Source organism: Eupeodes corollae, chromosome 3 (genome assembly GCF_945859685.1).
Source record: "Eupeodes corollae chromosome 3, idEupCoro1.1, whole genome shotgun sequence".
Classification (NCBI taxonomy): Eukaryota; Metazoa; Arthropoda; class Insecta; order Diptera; family Syrphidae; genus Eupeodes; species Eupeodes corollae.
Window position 1 is genome coordinate 16,019,888 of NC_079149.1, and position 20,839 is coordinate 16,040,726.

General features: G+C 30.5%; 1 protein-coding gene across 1 annotated transcript in view; it reads left to right on the top strand.

The window, feature by feature from the left end:
• Window positions 1–20,839, top strand: part of LOC129950289 (calcitonin gene-related peptide type 1 receptor) — a 148,448-nt gene that overhangs the window by 116,656 nt on the left and 10,953 nt on the right. Inside the window, 4 exon segments of the mRNA XM_056062183.1 lie at window positions 5,524–5,650; window positions 5,758–5,984; window positions 6,128–6,304; window positions 13,562–13,685. Of these exon segments, the coding sequence (XP_055918158.1) occupies window positions 5,524–5,650; window positions 5,758–5,984; window positions 6,128–6,304; window positions 13,562–13,685 (655 nt within the window).

Genomic DNA, 20,839 nt, shown 5'->3' on the forward strand with positions numbered 1-20,839 from the left:
ACATTCAAATTTTATACTTTTTACGCCTAATTTCTTGCCAAAGTTCTACTAACTAAAATTCGGTTCATAAATTATACCTCTGTTCAAATCAATTTTTCATCAAGTTCTCAAACATCAGGACTCTGATTTAGATCTAAGTTTAAGATAAAACTTTGATTTATTAGACCCTCAAATTTGGGGGTCTATTGTATTAGAAATCGTCTGAGCAATGTTTTTCTTTTTCGAAAGGCTTCAGTTGAAGATTCATTCCGGTTTTAGACTAAGTTTCGACAATCCACAAGGATTTGTATGTACAATCCAAATTATAAAAAAAAATACGTAAAAATGGACGGTTTGCCAAAAAGTCACACGTAAGAGCTGCATAATGTAAAATATTGCGGACACTGACAATTTTATAAAGTGCAAAATTTACATGAGTATTTAAACCCATTAAACTTCTTTTTTTTTCGGGCGCTTTATTTTAGTTTTAAATCTTTTTTTAAATCAAAGGGTGGGCCAAAATTGTACATAATAAGCATATATATTGAACACGACTATTGAGACTGCACAAGTAGTCATAATAGCTATTTAAATTATGTCGATAATGACAAGATAAAAGTTTAGACAAATTGGTTTACTTACTTACTTATTTAAGGCAGCTCGGTCCCTAGCTAGCTGTCTCCAGTTTCGCACGCCAAGTTGGTTGAGGTCTTCACCCACCTGAGTGCAACACCTGAGTCGCGTTCTTCTTCTACTGCGTCGTCCCTCGATCGAATTCGAAGACCTTCCGGGCTGGAGTGTTGATGTCCATTTACCTTAAATGACCCAGCCATTTAAGCCATTGCACTTTAATTCTGCTAACTAGGTCAGTGTCGCTGTACAGCCCGTACAGTTCGTCGTTATATCTTCTCCTCCATTCTCCATCTATGCGTACGGGACCGAAAATCACCCGAAGAATTTTTCACTCGAAGCATCCTAAGACGCTCTCATCTTTCTTTGACAGGGTCCAGGCTTCAGCGCCATAAATGAAAACCGGGATGATGAATGTCTTATGGATGGTGATTTTAGATGCTCAAGAGAGGATTTTACTTCTCAATTGCCTTCTTAGTCCAAAGAAGCAGCGATTTGCAGGAGTTATTCTTTGTTTGATTTCAGCGCTGGTGTCGTTGTATGTGTTAATAGCGGTGCCTAGGTAGACAAAGTCCTTAACTACCTCAAATTTACAGCTGGCCATGGTGACGTTTTGTCCAAGACGTCGTTGTTCAATGTCCTTTTTTGATGACAGCATATACTTGGTCTTGCCCTAAATGACCACAAGACGTCCGTCGCAATGCTTAAAAACGCTCCACTGACATCACGCTTTGATCTTCCAGATCTTCCAATTATGTCTGTGGACTTTCCTGGTCTAAAGCCACACTGATAAGGACCTGACGAATGGCTTCAGACGTTCTTATGTATCGGGCATACTATGCTGATCTTAAATTACAAAAACTCAAAAATTATGCGAAGAAATGCTTGAGTTTTAAATATTGTCAAAGTTAAGTTCCATACATATACCGAAAATCGGCATCGAGTTTTAAAAAAAAAAAATAAATTGGGTGGCGCGACAGTCCGTTGAGAACCAAGGCCTAGTGACTTATAACTCTCAACCATTCCTGTGTGCGAGTAATGTTGTCAGGAATGGAGGGGACCTACAGTTTATATGCCGACTCCGAACGGCTAATTTTGAGAAAGCACTTTTTCATGACAATAGTTACTCTTGGAGAATTTGTCAATTCCTCGCAAGAGGCAGTACCCGTGAAAAGACTTTAGATGGCATAGGCAGGGATCGAACCCAAGACCTCTAGCATGACAGTCCAACGCACTAACCATCATGCCACGGGTACCACTCGAATTTTTATTTTGTGTAATAACTTCGTCGAGAAGTTATTCAAAAATTAGTAACAAATTTTAAAGTTTGTTTGTTATAAAAAAAACAACATCATCAAATTTGAGTTTTTTTTTGTTGACACAATTTTTTTTAATTCTTGTTTTTTTAGCAACTGAATGAATTAATGAGTTTTATCGTGGATTAAATAAAGAGATTTTAGTTAGTTTTTTTGCTATATTTTTGGCTTTATTCATAGTCCAAGGAATGAACGTAATAACACAAAAAAATAGCGTAATTTCCGAAATTCTTTCGCGTATTGATGGTTTGAAACTCAAAGTTTAATTTTGTTTCAATAAAATAAAGTTGTAAGCCTATGTTACTAACTTTATTGAAGCTCTAAGGCTTTATTTGAAGATCAAATCTATTAAAAAATAACTCAAAACAAGCTTCTTTCTCACGTTAAAAACTTAAATTAATTAATTGAAATCTATAAAAACTTTCACTCTTGTATTTATTCACCAAATGATAATATAAAAAGTATAAAATGCAAATTAATATTTTTCAACAGTTTAGTTTAAGTTTTTATATTTGAATTATATATTACATTAATAAGTATTGTTAACGTTAGTATTTAACGACTTTTAATAATAAATATAAAAAGTAGACAAGTACATCATTAGTTGTAATTAAATATTGAACCTTTAAATTTTGATAAAAGAGGAAACAAATGAAACGGGAAAGGGTGACAAAATCCCCATGTAATTTTCAATAAAAGTAAGTTTATATATCAAAAGATAGAAAATTAACACCTACATTTTTCTGATTCCACTTTTCTTTAGTTAAACATTCATTATTTAGTAAATTTCTTTAGTAATTTTTTTGAAAAAAGGCGTTTATGTTTTATTTCTTAATAAATTAGAAACAAATTAATTCACTTCTAGAACTTTTTAGTTTAAACTTGAGGTCAATATCTGACGTAATGTCAAGAAAAGAGTTTCTTTTTTCAACCGGACGTCAAGAATGTGGAATGCTTATCTTGGCTCTGTTTTGCCTTGCATTGTTATATTAAAAACTTTAAAATCAATGCGCATCGGTATCCCTTTCTGTTTTTACTTGCGACACATAGTAATTTCTGTAGCAAGTATTACATTGGTATAAAAATGTGTACAACTATATTTTACAAAAAAAATAATTAAGACGATTAAGTTAAAACTTCAAAATCAATATTAGTCCTTAAATAAAAATTTGTTGGTCAAAAATTTAAAATTCTAGTTTTTTTCAAAAATAACCAGATAGATTTTGATTTTTCTTAAGTTGGCATCTGTATCGCTCCAGAAGTTTATCCCTTAGAGAACTGTTTTTTAAAAGTTTTTTTTTTTTTTCAGGAACTAATGAACCGATTTGAATAATTGTACAATATTTGAAAATGTCTGAAAAATATTTGTTTTCCTTTTCAAACACAAACACTGTGTTTTGTTATGTTAACTCCTTAAGTGCATTTAAATAAAATAAAGGTTTATAAAGTTTCTTTGAAAAATATCCAAAGTTTCAGAACTCAATCAACAAGCGCAAATTATTGCATAAAATATAGTCATGTTGTTAACTAAAAGTAAAATTAAAAATATTTTAAAAATATGTTTGGAATTTAACTCTTAAGTAGTGTATTCCTTTAAATTTTTTGAATTTTTTCATATGATAGAGAAATTTAAATCAACGACATATATTTTTTTTTCTCATTTGTTTAAAAAAACTTCTAGGGTTTACATAAAATTTCTAAAACTATTATTTTTGACAATATTAATTAAACTTCGTACTCAGTTCTTTTTCCCATTTCTCAATGTATTAAACTCAAGATAAGTTGAATCTTAAAATAAGTTTAAGCAACCGTTTTGTTTTACAGAATCAAAAAAAATCTATGAATGTTCCTATTTTCTTACTCAATTAATATTTTTAATAAAATTGTCTGCCTAGTGTTTATATCAAAAGAAAACAAACGATAAAACATGACTTGACTAAACATTTTATAAAAAAGAGAGCTCAAGCAACTGATCCAGAGTGTATATGAACACTAGAAAAAAAGTATTCCAAACTATAAATATTTAAAGTCATCTTCTTTTGTTAATTTATTCGTTTAGAAACATTATATGCTTCGGCACATATTCAAGCAAAGTTCTTATTCTTAACAATCATCCAAAAAAGAGTATTACGTATTCGCCGTGTATCACTTTTTGTATATTTTGAATAACAAACCTCTGGCTTTGTACTTGTCTTCTTTTTCGTATTTATATTCATATCTAACATAGTATGTTGATCTTCTTTTACAATACCAAATAAACTTTGACCTTTAAACTACAAACAATAATTTTTAAAGGATGGCAGCTGACTGACAAATTTATAATCGTTCATGTGACAAAAACGATACAAAATATTATCCCTCGCACAAGCACCAAAGTACACATTAAATTTTGTGTAAATACTTTTAGTTTCATTCTTCAAAAACTAAGTACATAAATGTCAACAATTTATGGCCTTAATTATGCAAAATGCACAAAAATAAAGCGGTTGATTGTTGCCAGATTTTACAAAATACCCTTACAAAATAAAAGTGAAACTTTTAAAGTAACTAACTGCATAAAGCGTTGAAAGGTCCCTAACATAGTTCTTGCATAAAATTCATTCAAGCAGATAGGAACGTCCTACTTGTACACATGAAGATACGTACATAAGTTCAACATAGACGATAAAAAAAGATAAAAGTCACAAGAACATTGAAAACATTCTAGTCGATAAATTACTTTAAACTTTTATAAAGGAGTTTTTTGAAGTCTCGTTTGTATAATGGGTTGTTGTTGTAGGATAGTAAAATAATTGTCTTCAACATGGTGGTGAGAAGTTTTGAAGAACTTTTCAATTAGCTAAAAATTTAATTTTGTTGACTTAACGTTATTAATACAATGAATTACTGTGTAATGCTTCGAAGCAGCTTCGAAGGAAGGTAAATGTTTTTGTAAAAGATTCTTAAACAAAAGTGATTTAAAATTAATTGCTTATCCAACGTTTTAAAAAGATCGAAATTCAATTATAAATGGCTTAGAAAAGTTTTTCTTCCACTTGGCGTAGGTGAGGGTAAAGTTAAATGTTTGTTTTAGGAAAACAATTCATTTCGTAGTTGAACTTATTTCCTGAAAATGTTCATCCCTGTTATTGTGGGTTTCATAAGAATGCACTTCCAAATACTCGTAGTTGAATTGTGTATAGCGAAATTAATTTTACCTTTGGACCATGCTTGAATTATTACTGATTTTTGGCAACAATTAAACACTCGATGCAATGATATCAACTTTGAAAACAATCAGACAATTAAATTTCATGGCAATTTTGTCAAACGTAAATTTTCAAAAACACAAAAGCTACTATATTCGAAACACATGACCTAAAGAAATACCAAAAATAACATCAGAGAGCTATGTACATGGAACCCAAAAGACCATTCTGACCAATTATTTCCAACAAACCCACCAACCGACACGACGACAATAACTCAAAACTTTATCAACTCTAGCATAAAGCCCACAATCGGTCAGGACCACCGCCCACCCGTTCTAGGGTCAAAAACGGGACGATGAAAATTCTATCAAAATCTAATTATCATTGCATACATTTTCGTGTTGCAGATCCCTGAAATGTGCCCGCATCACAATTCACATGAACCTGTTTGCTTCGTTTGCGGTCAACAACACCCTTTGGCTGGTTTGGTACAAAGTTGTCCTTGTCGACATTGAACTGCTCAACGCTAACCCGGTAAGTCTGTTTTCCTACTGACCATTTTTGTATACATTGTATATTGGGCTGGGAAAAACATGTGAATCGAACTCCTGCGAATTTTCATCTACATTTTCAATTTTCAGCCCACTTGTATAGCCTTGCACCTGGTGATGCACTATTTTCTGATCAGCAACTACTCCTGGATGCTGTGCGAGGGATTCTATCTGCACACGGTTCTCGTTTCGGCTTTTATTTCGGAGAAAAAGCTTCTCAAATGGCTGATTGGTTTTGGATGGGGTTCACCGGCGATTGTTATATTTATCTATGGACTTTCACGCTACCTGGCGGGTGCAGGTGAAGAAGTTATCCAGTGAGTTTTTGAAATTGAATTTTTGTATTTTTATTTGCCTATGACATTTCGCGAAAGACCTAACTGCTGCTGCCACCTGCACTGCTTAGGACTGATACTGATGTTTTTTAAAAAAAATGTTTTTGTGTGTTTTTATTTCACAGCTGCTGGATGAACGAAACTGCGTTTAATAATATTTACATAGTACCTGTGTGCATATCTATGCTGTTGAATCTGCTATTTCTGTGCAATATTGTGAGGGTGGTGCTGTTGAAGCTGAAAGCCCCGGCTGGCATGCAGGGGAATTGTGGGCCGTCTAGAGCTGTTCTGCAGGCATTTCGGTGAGTGAGTGACATTTTGTTTCATTTGTTTTTTGTTTGGACGACAAAAATTAGAAAATAAACAAAGGAATTTTATTTCATTTATCACCTGGGATTAATTTGAAGTTTGAAAAACATGAACTGTCATTGTTTTTAAAGGATTATAAAAGTAATTTGACTTTAAGCTGTGCACCTTTAACTACTGCCATTTCTAACATTATTTTTACTATTTTAAAGGATTAAACATGTGTCTTTTCTTTTTTAAATCTAGTGTACTATAGACTAGAAACATCTGTTATAAAAGCTTCTTAAAAATTCAACAACAAAATTGTATTCATGCGTTTTTAAACTGAATTTGAATACGCATTTTTGAGTGCATTTCAGTGCTCATTGGTTGTGTTTGAAAATTCAATCAGAATCGATATAAATTTGGCTTTCTAAAATATGTCCAACAACAAAAGGTAATCTTGTGAACTTGCGGTCCGATCAAATAAAAATTTTGATATTTCTCGACGTTTCAAGGTCCCTAGATTCGAAATAAAAGATTTTAAGAAAGATGTCTGTCCGAACGTTGGTACATTCACGACGTTTTTTCCTCTTTCATAGCTCAAGAACCAGAAGATATATCAACTTCAAATACATTTTGTTATACAGATTATAATGAAAAAAGATGTGCAGAAAGGGCTATCAAGAAAATTGCTGGTTTTTTAACCATAGCAGTTTAAAAAAAGTGAACATTTTGGTTAAACCTAAATATCTCATGAACCATTGGCGCTAGAGACTTAAATTAAATTTTGTTTAATATATTGTAACGTGATACCAAAATAGTATTTTTTGGGAACGAATCCAATTAACCTAAAAAAAACATTATTCAAAGTTGGTAAAAATTAGATTTCGACAAAATGTCTTTTCAAAACTTGAGATTATATCTTTAAACTTATTTTATCTTATAAAAATTGTTGTTTTCAACATATGGATAAATTTGGAGAAAAATCAAATTGACAGTTTTCTTACAAAAAATAAAAACCTAAACAAAAAAATTAACTAAAGTTGTGAAAATTGATTTGTGAATCAAATATCTTTCCAAAACTTTGACACATTGGCTTTAAACTACTTTTATCTTTTAAAAATATTGTTCTCAATATTCAGTATAATTTCGGGAAAAATGGAATTAACAGTATTTTTACAAAAAATAAAAACAATATTAAAACTTGGTTAAAATTTACTTTCGACTCAAATAGCTTTTCAATAATTAAAAATATTGTCTTCAAACAAATATTTTCTGTGAAATAGAAAAAGTTTGAAGACAGTGTTTTTTTATTTTTGAAAAGCTATTTTAGTTGAAAATAAATTTTAACCAAGTTTTAGTATTGTTTTTATTTTTTAGGTTTTTATTTTTTGTAAAAAGTTAATGATTTGATTTTTCTGAAAATTTTACTGAATATTGACAACAATATTTTTTAAAAGAGAAGAGAAATTTAAAGCCAATATCTCAAAGTTTTGAAGAGATATTTGAGTCGAATATTTATTTTTAAATTTATTTCATTTTTATTTTTAAAACTGTGAAAACATTATATCAAATACGATAAAATTAGTTGGAAGCCATAATCTCAAATTTGTTAAAAGATATTTGAGTTGAAAATCAATTTTTCCAACTTTCTCAAAATCTTACCAGATCTTAAAAACTTTATTCTTCGTTGTAAATAAAATCATTTTGTATTCGTAAAATTTTTGAGGTGACAAATTTTTGTTTCTGTTTTTTTGATTTATAAAAAAAATCCATTAATTGATTTTTTGTTTTCAAGAAATATATTTGTTTGGTATCACTTTACAATGTATTATATGAAATTTAATTTAAGTCTTTAGCGTTTTTGGTTCATGAAATATTTAGGGTTAACCAAAATGTTCACCTTTTTTCAAACTGCTATGGTAAAAAACCACCCGCGCTATTTTTTTGAAAGCTCTTTCTGCATCTTTCTGTAAAATTATCTGTATAACAAAATTTATTTGAAGTTGATATCTCTTCTGGTTTTGAGCTATGGACGAAAAAAAAAAACGTCGCGAACGTATGGACGTACGGACATACGGTTGCACGGACGTACGTACACACTCACGCACAGACATCTTTCTAAAAATCTTTTATTTCGACTCTATGGACCTTGAAACGTCGAGAGATGTCAAAATTTTCAATTTGACAAATAGGACCCATTACAATAACTTCCTATGTTAAGTTAAAAATAAAATCTACAAGAAATAGTACGCATGTTTGGTAAAAATTGATGATCGGTTTTTGATATCTCTAAAATAAATTTCATTCATCCAAATTGTAAAAATTTAAGAAATGCTACTAAAATTGGTAACAATTTGTTTTCGACTAAAAATCTATTTAACAAGACAAGATTTTCAAACTAAACTATTTCTTTATATGAAAAATATTGTTTATAATTAAATTTTTAAGAATAATTCAACTAACAACTTTTAAAACTTAACATGAAAACCTACAAACTTTTAAGCAAAACAAATCGACCGATGGAAAGAGAAGTTATCAGTCTGGGTCACATCCCATCCTCTTTTATTACCCTAAAATAATGTCGCAAAATTTTAAACAATAAGGTCTTAGCATTTTACAAGCTAATAATTTTCTAAATATTTAACCTTACACAATCCGATATTTGCTAACTAGATAAATATGAATTTATTAGAAACATTACAATTGCACAAGTGTAAAAACTGACAGTTCGCGATGAAAAAATCAGAGCGAACGAACGTATGCCTGGTAAACTGTCCTTTTAAATTAAAATATGAGATACTCAAAATTGGCATGAATTTGAAGGTAAAAGTTTATAGAATTATTGTATGTACACTGGTTCCAAAAATATCAAGGCTCTTAGTTGGCCCTTGTGTTGTTATTGGTTTGCGGCACCAAAGATGTTTCAGTAAAAAAGTTTCAGTAAGAAAGGCCTTAACTTGACGATTAAAATTTTTGTATATTATTCTAAGAACCGACGGCAAATTTTGAATAGGAAACAAACTTCCTTTATATTTCAGTTCGTTGAGTAATTTGTCATAAGTAGTTAAAAATTGATAAATGGCTCCAAAAAAACTACATTCGTTCCAAAAATATCTACGCTCATAGTTTATCCTTTGGTTGTTATTGATTTTCGGCACTGAAGAAGTTTCAGTAGGAAGGCCTTTACTTGTCGATTAATATGTTTGGTTATTAGTCTTAAAACCGACAAAAAATTTTGAAAACGGAGTGATAACCAAAATTCGTTGATGTAATTTTGTAGATTTAGCCGTGGTCGGGGGTGAACGATGAAAAAATTGTCATTTTTTCGATTTTGAAGTCGAAATGATAACCACATGATTGATACATCAATAAATCAGAAAACTTCTTTTGAAAACAAAAAAATGTGTCCTAGACGTTTTACTTTCAGCCTTCGGCTAACCATATTTTGCCCTATTTTTAAATATTTTAAGCTTTTTTTCCATTTTTCAACTCAAAACTCCTATAACGTTTTCCCTGTAAGTTATTACAAAAAGAATGATATACCACAAGATCAAGAATTTGTTTGCAAATTATATAAAACAACCAACAATAAAACAAATGAAGCACGATGATGAAGTAAGTTAAGAATTTTAATTATTTCTGTAAAAACTTAAATAAATTATGTGCTCAAACACAATCTGCAGGTTTTTCAAGGAAATGTATTGCCGCCAACTAAAAGCGGTTTATTGCAACCAATAACACATTTCAACTTAATATAACAAAGTTGGAAAAATGCGACAATAATTGGCTCCGCGAGATTAGTCCCCAGGAAAATAGGCCCCAAAAGAAAAAATGATATAAGAGCCCAAATTGGGGTGATTTTTCATAATGAAATTATGCCCCAATGAAATAGGGCCCCATCGATATGAAAAAGGCCAACAAAATAAATGAAATAAGGTACAGCTTGTTTTATCTTTTTTTATTTTTAATGAAATAAGACCCCAATTTGTTTTTTTTTTTTTATATTTAAGTTTATTTTTAAAATTGAAATAATACCCCAAACCATCAAACAAATACTTGCAAGGCAACAGAACAATATTTGCTCGCAAATCCTTACAAACAACGCAAATATGTTCGTCAATGGATGTGCTTACAACGACAGGGATTTCATCCTCTTCGTTATTGTCTTCCTCACAGGAAATACAAATATCTACTTCTGGAAGCACCTCTACACATATACCATTTTCTCGAAAACCATCCTTGAAACGAAGGAAGCAACGGTTAGTTTACCTCCTCAAGTAACGAAGTTGCTTCCACAATTTTGGAACTTCGTTCAACGTTATATTTTTTACGTTTGGCCTCCATTGAACAACCACTTTCTGCTAAAGTTGAAAACTGTCCATTTTTGAAAAACTTTGTATCCCTAATCATGGGAACAAATTTGAAGAAATTTCCATTTTTTAAGGCAAAACGACCAAAAATACCGTTGTATGCCTCAACAGCAGAAGTCGTTCGCATAAAATAAAAATAAAAACATCAATTATTAACAAAACAAGACTTATCGCTAAAACTTAAAAATACCTTTTGTCCATCAATAAAATCCTTGATATGTCCCGAAATACCTTTGGAATCATATTTGGTGGGAGTAGAGGAAGAGCCATTATTATGTGAAATGCGCACGAATCTGGTTTTGAAGCTCTGATGTATTCAAACAAGGTGTGCCTTTAACTGTGGAAAACATTGTTGAAATTTACTATGTATAAATCATTTTCTTATATATGAAAAATTCTTACCAGCAATTGATTAATTATGCCTGCGGGAAAACATTTTTAACGGCTTGTCTCATTCCTTGTTCAAAATCCGTTAAGCACTTCGAAGGGTTTAAATCAAAAATATGATTTCTTATCAAAAGCTGCTCAAATTTTGAAATATGTTAAAAATTATATATGCAAGTAATAATCCGCTGATGGTTTTCAACACGATCCTTTTATTGAAAAGCATCAGTAAGTAACAGAATAGCTGAACAAAATCGCACTGTTCCTTACTGATGCTTTTCAATACAAGGATCGTGTTGAAAACCATCAGTTATTATCAGAATAGCTGACAAAATTGCTCGTTTTTTTCAGCTATGCGGTTACTCGCTGATGGTTTTCATCACGATGCTCAAATTAAAGCATTAAAAATAATTGATTAATCTTACCTCGTCAAAATATTTTATATAAATAACCAACAATTGTTCGAAACACCCTTGCGAAACAATTTTAAATGGTTCTGTTGGTTGGAACGTTCACTTTAATAAGTTTTATTGTTTTATACGATGAAAACAAACAAAATGTGAACAGCCCGTCCTCAACTATATATGATATATAAAATAGCATTGGATTTGCCTCGTCCTTTAAGACTCCAAAATTGTTCCAAACCGATTCCAATTGAAAAGCCTCAATTATTTGCAGCGGACTTGTTGGAGATGTGACAAACGCTTTATTTACAATATACTGCGGACCCCTTCTTATCTTTGACATCGATGAATTCAGGGTTTCTTCTTGAAATCTTTTTTAAAGAAAATTTATACACTATATATAATAAATCACAGAATTAAAATAAACGAATTTTCATGTTCTGGAAGTACTCAAAAGTTCTTACTTAATACAAGTATTGCAACTTTTTTTGTGCTTAGAGCATTTACTTCCGCACCAAGAGTTCCTACTGCATCCACGCAATCGTCTTAAATTTTATTTAAAGCATTCAGTTCATTGTAAGAACCCTAACCCTCATCGTTTTTAAGGCTATGATCCACATAATTGTTGGCCTTCTCACAAGTTCCATATGGCAATAAAACAATCCTTGCCTTACAAGAACTTCTAATGTCTTTATGCACTGATTTTTTTTGTTTATCATTTTTTGAATAATAGGAACATACAATAATTCACTCTTCCTCCTTTTTCCCACAAATTTTTCACAATTCATAATTAACATCTAGATAATTCAAATCCACACTTAACAACACTTCTCTACAAGCTTTTACAAGCTCTTTTTCGCATTCACTCCTGATTACAAATTTCTTATTTTTTGATGTATCATTTGTTTGGTTGCATGGTGAAAGTTGTGAGGGTTTTAAATTAAGAATTAAGAATTTGCAATATAAAATTTTTGTTCATTCGAGATATTTGGGCGTTTGCATTCTGAATTAAAATATCTTTTTTTCAAAATGTACGTCATTCGAGATTTGTTTCGTTCAATGTTTTCATGATCTCGAAGTTTGAAACCATAAAACTATGTTTAAAGTTACATAGCTACTACATTTCTTCAAAAAGTGTTAGAATTCAAGCCATTAAACGAAATGTATTATTCTATGATTCGCAGAACTATTCTAAAGCAATTGTTTTTACTTGAAAAAAAGCAGTGAGAAATTTGAAATCTCCAATATCTATATTTGTTTGTGTTAATAACTCAGTAAAATTTTAATATGTTCTCCGGAAAAAAAATCCAAATCTCTGTCTACTTATTTTCTTAAAGGGGTTAGTAGTGCTAAGTTGACATGGTGAGTTCAGGCATAAATTAAAGATACATAGCTATATACCCTTTCTTAAAAGAAATCTAAGTAAGACAATTTAAGGATTCCTTTTTTCTTTCCACAACTAATTTTAAACCAAAAAGTTACAACTAATTGCACCGTCACAATTTCCAATATCCCTTTTTTATGCCTGTAGCCACCATGTCATTTTAGCACTACATGTCCCATTTTTGAAAAAATAAAAATTAATTGATAATTTTTGCATTTCTTTTTTTTCAAAACTAATTTACAATAAATAAGCTTCAATTAACTGAATACTCAGTTTTTATGTTTCGGAAATTTGAAATTTGTACTTCATAGTCGTAACATTTGATGCCATTAAATAAAGAGTCTCAGATTTCCAAGTCAAAATGTTAGTAATTTTTAACCTTACTCAAATTAATTTTATCAATTAAATTTTAAAATAATTACTATTACTTGTTTCCCAAAAAAAAAAAAAAACAACTCCAAAATGTAATTAATTTGATAACGTAAGGATTATTTTATATCACCATAAATCAATCGTTGAGAAAAATAAGCCCACATCAAGTTTAATGAATATATTTCCTTTATCCCACATATTAAAAAAAAAAAAAAAAACGATTTTAAAATATCATTTCCCAATCTACTTAATTTAAATATACATATTTTTTCTGTAGTATAAGAATAATATGTTGTATTTATACATTAATTTACATTTGTACATTTTATTTGACCTCGATGTCTTTATTTTCAGAGCAACACTCCTCCTGGTACCACTGTTGGGACTGCAATATATTTTAACTCCATTTAGACCAGATCCCGGACAACCTTGGGAGTACGCCTACCAAGTAATATCAGCTTTTACTGCATCATTTCAGGTAATTCAAAAAATAGATAGGAATATTATTTTTTTAACTTCAACCTTCTGTTTTTGTGTGTTTCTGTTTCTGTTTTTGTTTATTTTCCCTTCCCCAAAGGATAATTGGGATAGTGTACACTTATTATTTTCATTTTCTTTCGAAAACCGGAAGTAATGTTTTTGAACAGAAAATAACACCTGATGAAAAAATAAGTCCAGGTGTTTATTTGAACTTAATATTCTTATAAGCAGTAAAAGGAGGTATTTATAAAATAGTAAATTGAACCCTAGATTTTAATCAAAACTGGCTTAACAATTTAAGTGAAAAAGAAAATGATCTGCTTTGAGGTTTTTCTTGGCATAGGTATTCTCATTGGATTCAAGACTTAAAAAACATAAACAACCAATAATTTAAGTTTATTAAGGCAGCTTTTGTTTTTCCCAATTTCCGTATTGTGTTAGAACTATTTTTGGTAAATATTCCTACAGGATATCACATTTTTAGATTTAAGGCAGGTCAGCTATAAGGAATAAACTTAATTAGTAATGAGTATGAGATGACCATGAGGGGGCTCGACTGCGTGAAGATCAAGAAGAAGTGCAATCCTTCAAATACCTTCAGTCAATAGTAGTAACCAATAAAAACATAGAAGAAAAAATACGCTGGGTGTTACTCAAAGACGACAGAGCCTACCTCAGTATGTCAAAGGCTTTGTAAATCCATAAATCTTACCATGATTTGAAAGCTGCTGTTGTACAAGACGATTGTTTTGTAAGTACCCACATATGGATCCAAGACCTGGATGCTTAATTAAAGACACGTTCGAGAGGAAGGTCTTATGAAAATTTGTTGGCCCCTTATGTGAGTAAAGACAATTTTCGAGACGCTACAAGCAAGAACTGTGTGCAATCTACCTCGAAACCGATTTTGTGAAAAAAATTAAGCGTGGTAGACTTTGGTTCACTGGACACCTAGCTCGTATGTACAAAGGGGAACCATATCGAAAAGTCTTTTGTAGTGCATTTTATGGTAGGAGACAGCGTTGTTAGGATAGAGACCAACTTAAAATTCACATTTTTAGATCATCAGCTCTTGAGATGTCTCTCACCATGACACCCGAAGTCTTGGGGTACGAGCAACTGGATTGCATTCAAAATCAAATCAAATGGGGTGGCGCAACAGTCCATTGTGAACCAGGGCCTAGTGACTTACAACTCTCAACCATTCCTGTGTGCGAGTACTGTTGTCAGGAATGGAAGGGACCTACAATTTAAGGCCGAATCCGAACGGCTAGTTTGAGAAAGAAGCACTTTTTCATGACAAGAATTACTCTTGAAGGAATTGTCAATTCCTCGCAAGAGGCAGTACCCGCGAAAATTATTTTTTTAAATTATGGTGGCACAGGCAGGGATTGAACCCAAGACCTCTTGCATGACAGTCCAACGCACTAACCATCATGCTACGGGTACTAACTGGATTGCATTGGAGATTTGAATAAATGGAGGCACATGTTGTATGAGGCCATGACCGAATCTAGGTTGTCGATGGTGATGATAAAATGACAAAACCAGTTCATTAAAAAATTTTAAAGTTTGTCCAATATTTTTTCTATTAATTTCTAACACTCTTCAGAAATGGTAAGGAATACGATAAGAACACTTGATTCAATTCTCAAAAAGGTTTTATTTTTGTTTCTATATGATTGGAAAGACACCGGGATATAATCAGCTCCAAGTAACTGTTTTAACCAAGATCGAGACCAACTTAAAATTCACATTAAGGGAATTTTTCCTTTTTAGTGTTTTCCAATATGGCTTTTAGACCATCAGCTCGTGAGTCCTGATCCTTCTTGATTTCCGAACATTATTTCAAACATTTAAGACGTTCTTTGCTTTTGTCTGATATCTTTCCTAGTAACCAACAAAATTTTCAATTACTATTTAATGTGCTCTTTCCACATCAGTCATGCGTTCAAAACCATTTTAAGTTTTTGGATTACGGCACTATTTTTCTATATAGAAATTGAAACATTGTTTATGGTACTCTAAAAAGTTGGTTTGTAACGTTGAAGTCTGATATTTCGAAGCGTTGCCTCAGAAGGTCAAAATGAAGTTAGTACTTAAAAAGTCCAAAGTGCTAAACCTCTTAAACATCTTGGAATAAAGTCTAGAATACTTGTTGTTCTTTAAGTCCCTATCGTGGAATGTTAATTCCTAAATCCAAATTGAATTTGCTGATCGGTTTTTTTTAATGTTTAACTAGCCTTGTTTTTTTAAAGACATCATTTAATATTTAGTTCATTGTACAGAGAAAGGTAAGTCATTAGTAATGAAAAATGATGTCAGCAAAATATTGGTTTTTCCAAAACCGATTTACACATAACTTAAAGAATTCTAACATTAAGGTCTTGTGGATCAATTGTAAGGCAACCCTTTTTAAGGTGATCTCAAAGAAAAAATTCTCAAGGTGTCAAGTCAAAAGTCCTCTATGTTCAATTATTGTTATCACCTTTTCGAGAATAATACGTTCAGAAAAAAATGTTTAGCATTTTCTAAGTGAATTTCAGCTATTTGAATGAATTTTTGAATCGTTTATCGTTCTATCTTTATTAATACAATAGTTTAAACTTTCCAAATCATAAAGATACCAACATTAAAAGTAACAGCTACCCAAATAGTGAGCTGTTCAAAATGAAACCTCTTATTGGAGGACCTCATATTAAACTTAGCGCACCATAAAAGCAGTCCTATTCAACCATGCCTTGTGCTTTATTTTCGCCTCAAAATATGCTTCAAATGAAAATTATAAATAATTAAATAAAAATTGAATTTTGTAAGTGAATAATGAAATGTAAATAAAATTATCTCAAGATACCCAGATATTGATGAAAGCTGATTGAATGAAAATTTAAATTTTAAATTCAATTTTACTCCCAATTCATTTTATTTGCTGTTAAGGCAATAACCTTAAATATCATCCAATAAACGACTTCGATGTGTTTTTCGGTTTTCTTTTTTCGAGAAAAATAAAATGGCTTTTAATATATTGGCAGGCACCAGAATATATTAAACATCCTTGAATGGGCAAAATTTTCAATTCAAGTTAAATTTAAAGTAAACAAAAAGTAATTTTTCAAAAGATTCTATGGTAACGTTAAGTGGCCGCTTTTAAAATGTTGGCAACAAAACGGAGACACACAAAATTTGCATATCATTTTGGTTACATATATTTTCTATTTTTCTGAAGTGGAATTCTTTGTGGTCACAGTGAAATAATATTAAATAAAAAATATAATAACAATAAGGATTCTTGTTATTTTCAAATATAGAAGCAATAAGAATTAGAATATGAAATTTATATTGAATTTTGTTTTATCTTGAAGTTTAAGGAGATTGACTTTTAGAATGGTGCTGAGTTGAATTTATTCTTCAATTCTTAGGGAAGAATGTAAAATGAAATGTTCCAGACACATTTTTATTGCACTTAAGTTACTTTGGCGAAGAAAATGTTTGCGTATTTGTATTTTTTATTATCAAAGGGTTCCTTTAAAACTCATCAAAAAATAAAGAGATGTTTAGAACATCTTATATTAGTTGTTAAAAATTGTGTGTTTTTTATATGTTTTTGCATATTTATAAGTCATAAAAGCTTAGGTTATTAACTGAAATTGATATGGCAGATTGAAGTAAGGAACATGGTGGTAAAAATAAAACACTAACTTAATGTATTTGACCTAAGTAAGAATAACTCGCCTTTTTTGACTTTGATAACATTTACGAGTCTGTTATTTTCTTTAAAATTATTTCCCCAAAGATAAACTTAGACAATTTTTTAGTTGGGTCTCAGAGTTATAAATACGCCCATAAAATCCTTTACAGTGCTTTTAAGTTTTTAGTTTAAGAACATTTTTCATTTTATTTTAGGACAAACGATATACGAATATTACAAGTATATTGAACTTTGGGTCCCTCTTTACTTGACTATGGGACGTTTCAGTCTAAACAAATCCCCTAAAAACCCAAAATATTTATTTTAACTAAAACAATCAAAAGCTTTTTTTATTTTTCAATTTAGTCATTTAGAATTCAATCCAATTTTCAAAATTTAGTTTTACAATTTTTCAGAATAAATCTTCTAAACAGGCTTTGTAACTTACAATACAATTTTATTTTGCCGAAGATATTTGTTAGCCTAAGTACGACGGAGGCTTCAAAATCACTCTTTTTATATGGGGTTTTCGGGATTTTTGGCTAGGTTCCACTTTTCACTTTCACCACTCGAAATGAAATTGAAATCTAAATTTCACTTTTTTCGAAATTAAAACGCACTGAATTTCAGTGTTCTACATTTTGATTTTTGTTATTTTCAAGAGATTTCAATACGATATGACGAATTTATTTTAACAGAATTAATTAGAATTATAGAAAATGAAGCTTAATTAATAAAATACACTTGGTTTGTGGAAAGTTGTATCTTCTATTTTATGTGTAAGGAAACACATAAAACATTTTAAACTATCTTCTATTTTATGTGTAAGGAAACACATAAAACATTTTAAACTATTTTTTAGCACAATGTTCCATCCAAGACAATACTTCAACTGTGATTAGGTCCGTAGCGACTTATGCAGAATTTTCAACAGACATTTCGAACTCCCTTGAATTAGAACAAATAGAAACATAAAATATTAAACAAATATGTTAATCAGCTAAACTGTAATTTCGAAAAGTATTCCAAGTTATGAAATTAATGGAGAGGTAGAACCCTGAAAACAATTGTTCACTCCATTTTAAATTTAGATTTAGGTTTAACTTCTCCCGATTTTTTAGAACCTAGCTGATTACTTTTTTAAATTTAAACAAAATCATATCAGTTTTTATAAGACAATGTTATTTAATGGCCTTGTTTATTGTTTCCAATGAAATGTGTGATGACTTACCAAATCTAAAAACTCTTCTTCAATATTGATTTCGAAAAAGTCTCGTTTATCGTTTAGGCTTACCTTTTCAAAGTAGAACTGAAAAAACGCAGACCTGAAAAATTCAAAAGCGGTTTATAAACTATTTTTAAATTAAATTAAAAACTAATGTTTTTTAAAAACTCGTAAGAGTTCCCATTAAGACACATAACTAATAAATAATTCTCAAATCATAGTGAATTTTAAAAATGTGTCTTGTTTTATTTTAATCTGAAAACCTGTCGTATGAATTCCTTGATTATAAGCTCAAAATTCTAGAATTTGTTGTCATTTACGAAACCGTAACTTTTAAGAATCTAGTATATTTTTCAAATTTACTGAAAAAACACAAATTTGCTGAGCTTGTTTAAGGAAACAATTTTGGATTACTAGGATTAGGATTACTGAAATTTATTAAAACTGCATTTTCAGACTGAAGTTGTAAATATTTGTACGTACCTAATAATTTCTATGCTTGGTTCGAACAGCATAATCCTCTTAAGAGCGAATCAAACATAACAACATTGTGAAACATAACACAAATAATACATACAACAAAATTATTGTTTTCAAAAAATAACACCGACAATTATTTGTTTAAGTGCAAATTATTATTGGAAATTTTCCAAAGTTGGAAACAAAAGTTTTGTCTTCTTGCAGGTATTGTGTCAATAAATCGATTAAAAAAACATAAATTTGTATGTTCGATTTTCCATGCAACTATGTTTTGGCAAGAACTCGATGAAAAATAACTTTTATTTTGGCTTTTGGCTTTTTAGCTTCTTTGGTTATATATCTTAATAACTTGCTCCATTTAAGGCTCCGTAAAATAGTTTACGAAGAAATAACACCCCACCAAACTGTATGGAATTTAATTCAAGCATTTTTGGGGACTTATTTTATTTTAAATTTAGAGAGTTATTTTATGATTAAATAAGCCAAAAATGTGTGACTTTTTTTTATAATAAACAGCACTCAAGAGGATAGTCCTACCCTTATTATGCAGAGGCACAGTGTGAGCACTAGGAAGAGGAGAGAGGGTTTAAAATGAGATGTCGGTGCACATTGGTTTTGAATTCCTGAATATTGCAATGACTAGGAAAGACAGAGTGTTGTAAGGCATTCCACATTCGCGTAGTACGGCTTAAGAACGAATCTCTGTATTTGACAATACGACCGAAGTTGGGCTCGAGGGTATACTGATGAGCATTCCTAGAAGCGCGAGTATTAGGTTGAACTGTTTAAGGGGAGGAATGCAACTGGCTAATTTACTAGAGCATAAGCCGTAAAAAAAACGGTAAAAAAGGGTCAGACAAGAGACCTTACGACGATGTTCAAGCGAAGTAAATGAACTTATGATGATATTATCATCTATCAATTTAAATGCTCTACGTTCAATACTATCCCAGAAGCTTAAGTAAGTTGCAGGAGCACCAGCCCAAAAATGGAAGTTTCAAGCTTTTCACGTATGTAAGACTTTATTTTATTTGAATGTGACAACATGAACATGAACATGAAGAATGTCAGATTGATTTTATTTCAATTTTAATAGTTTGGTTTCTTCACAGAATTAGGGCGAATAAACAGTAAAACCCAGATTTTATAAAGGAAAAAGAATTTAAATACACCCAACCAAGCACCTTTCTTAAATCCTATAATGTGACCAAGTTGGTGGGTTCCATGTGACTGCTCCATACATAGTTAAATTTCAAAATCTATGTTTTTTCTGCCAAAACTAATACTAATTTTTACAGCATTTCTTAAATGTTTGTATTTCTTGTATACAAAAATATAAATTGGATGAATGAAATTAATTTGAATTCAATATTTTCTATTGTTCATGAAATATTGAAAACCGAACATCGATCTGTACCAAATTCTCGGACTATTTTTTGTACATTTTATTTTTTTATGAAAAATGGTTTTAAGAGAAAAAATAACTGAATAACAAAATTTTATTTTAAAATCTTTTTTATTTTTTGCCGTCAATTGAATTTTTCTCAAAATTTTAACGAATGTTGACAACAATATTTCTTATAAAATAAAATTAGTTTGAAGCCCATATCTCAAAGTTTTGAAAAGTTTTGAGTCGAAAATCAATTTTTACCACCTTTTTAAATTTTTGTTTAGGATTTTATTTTTTGAATACTGAATACAATTTTTTTTGTCATAAAATGAAATTAATTTGAAAAAGTAGAAAACAAATTTTTAACAA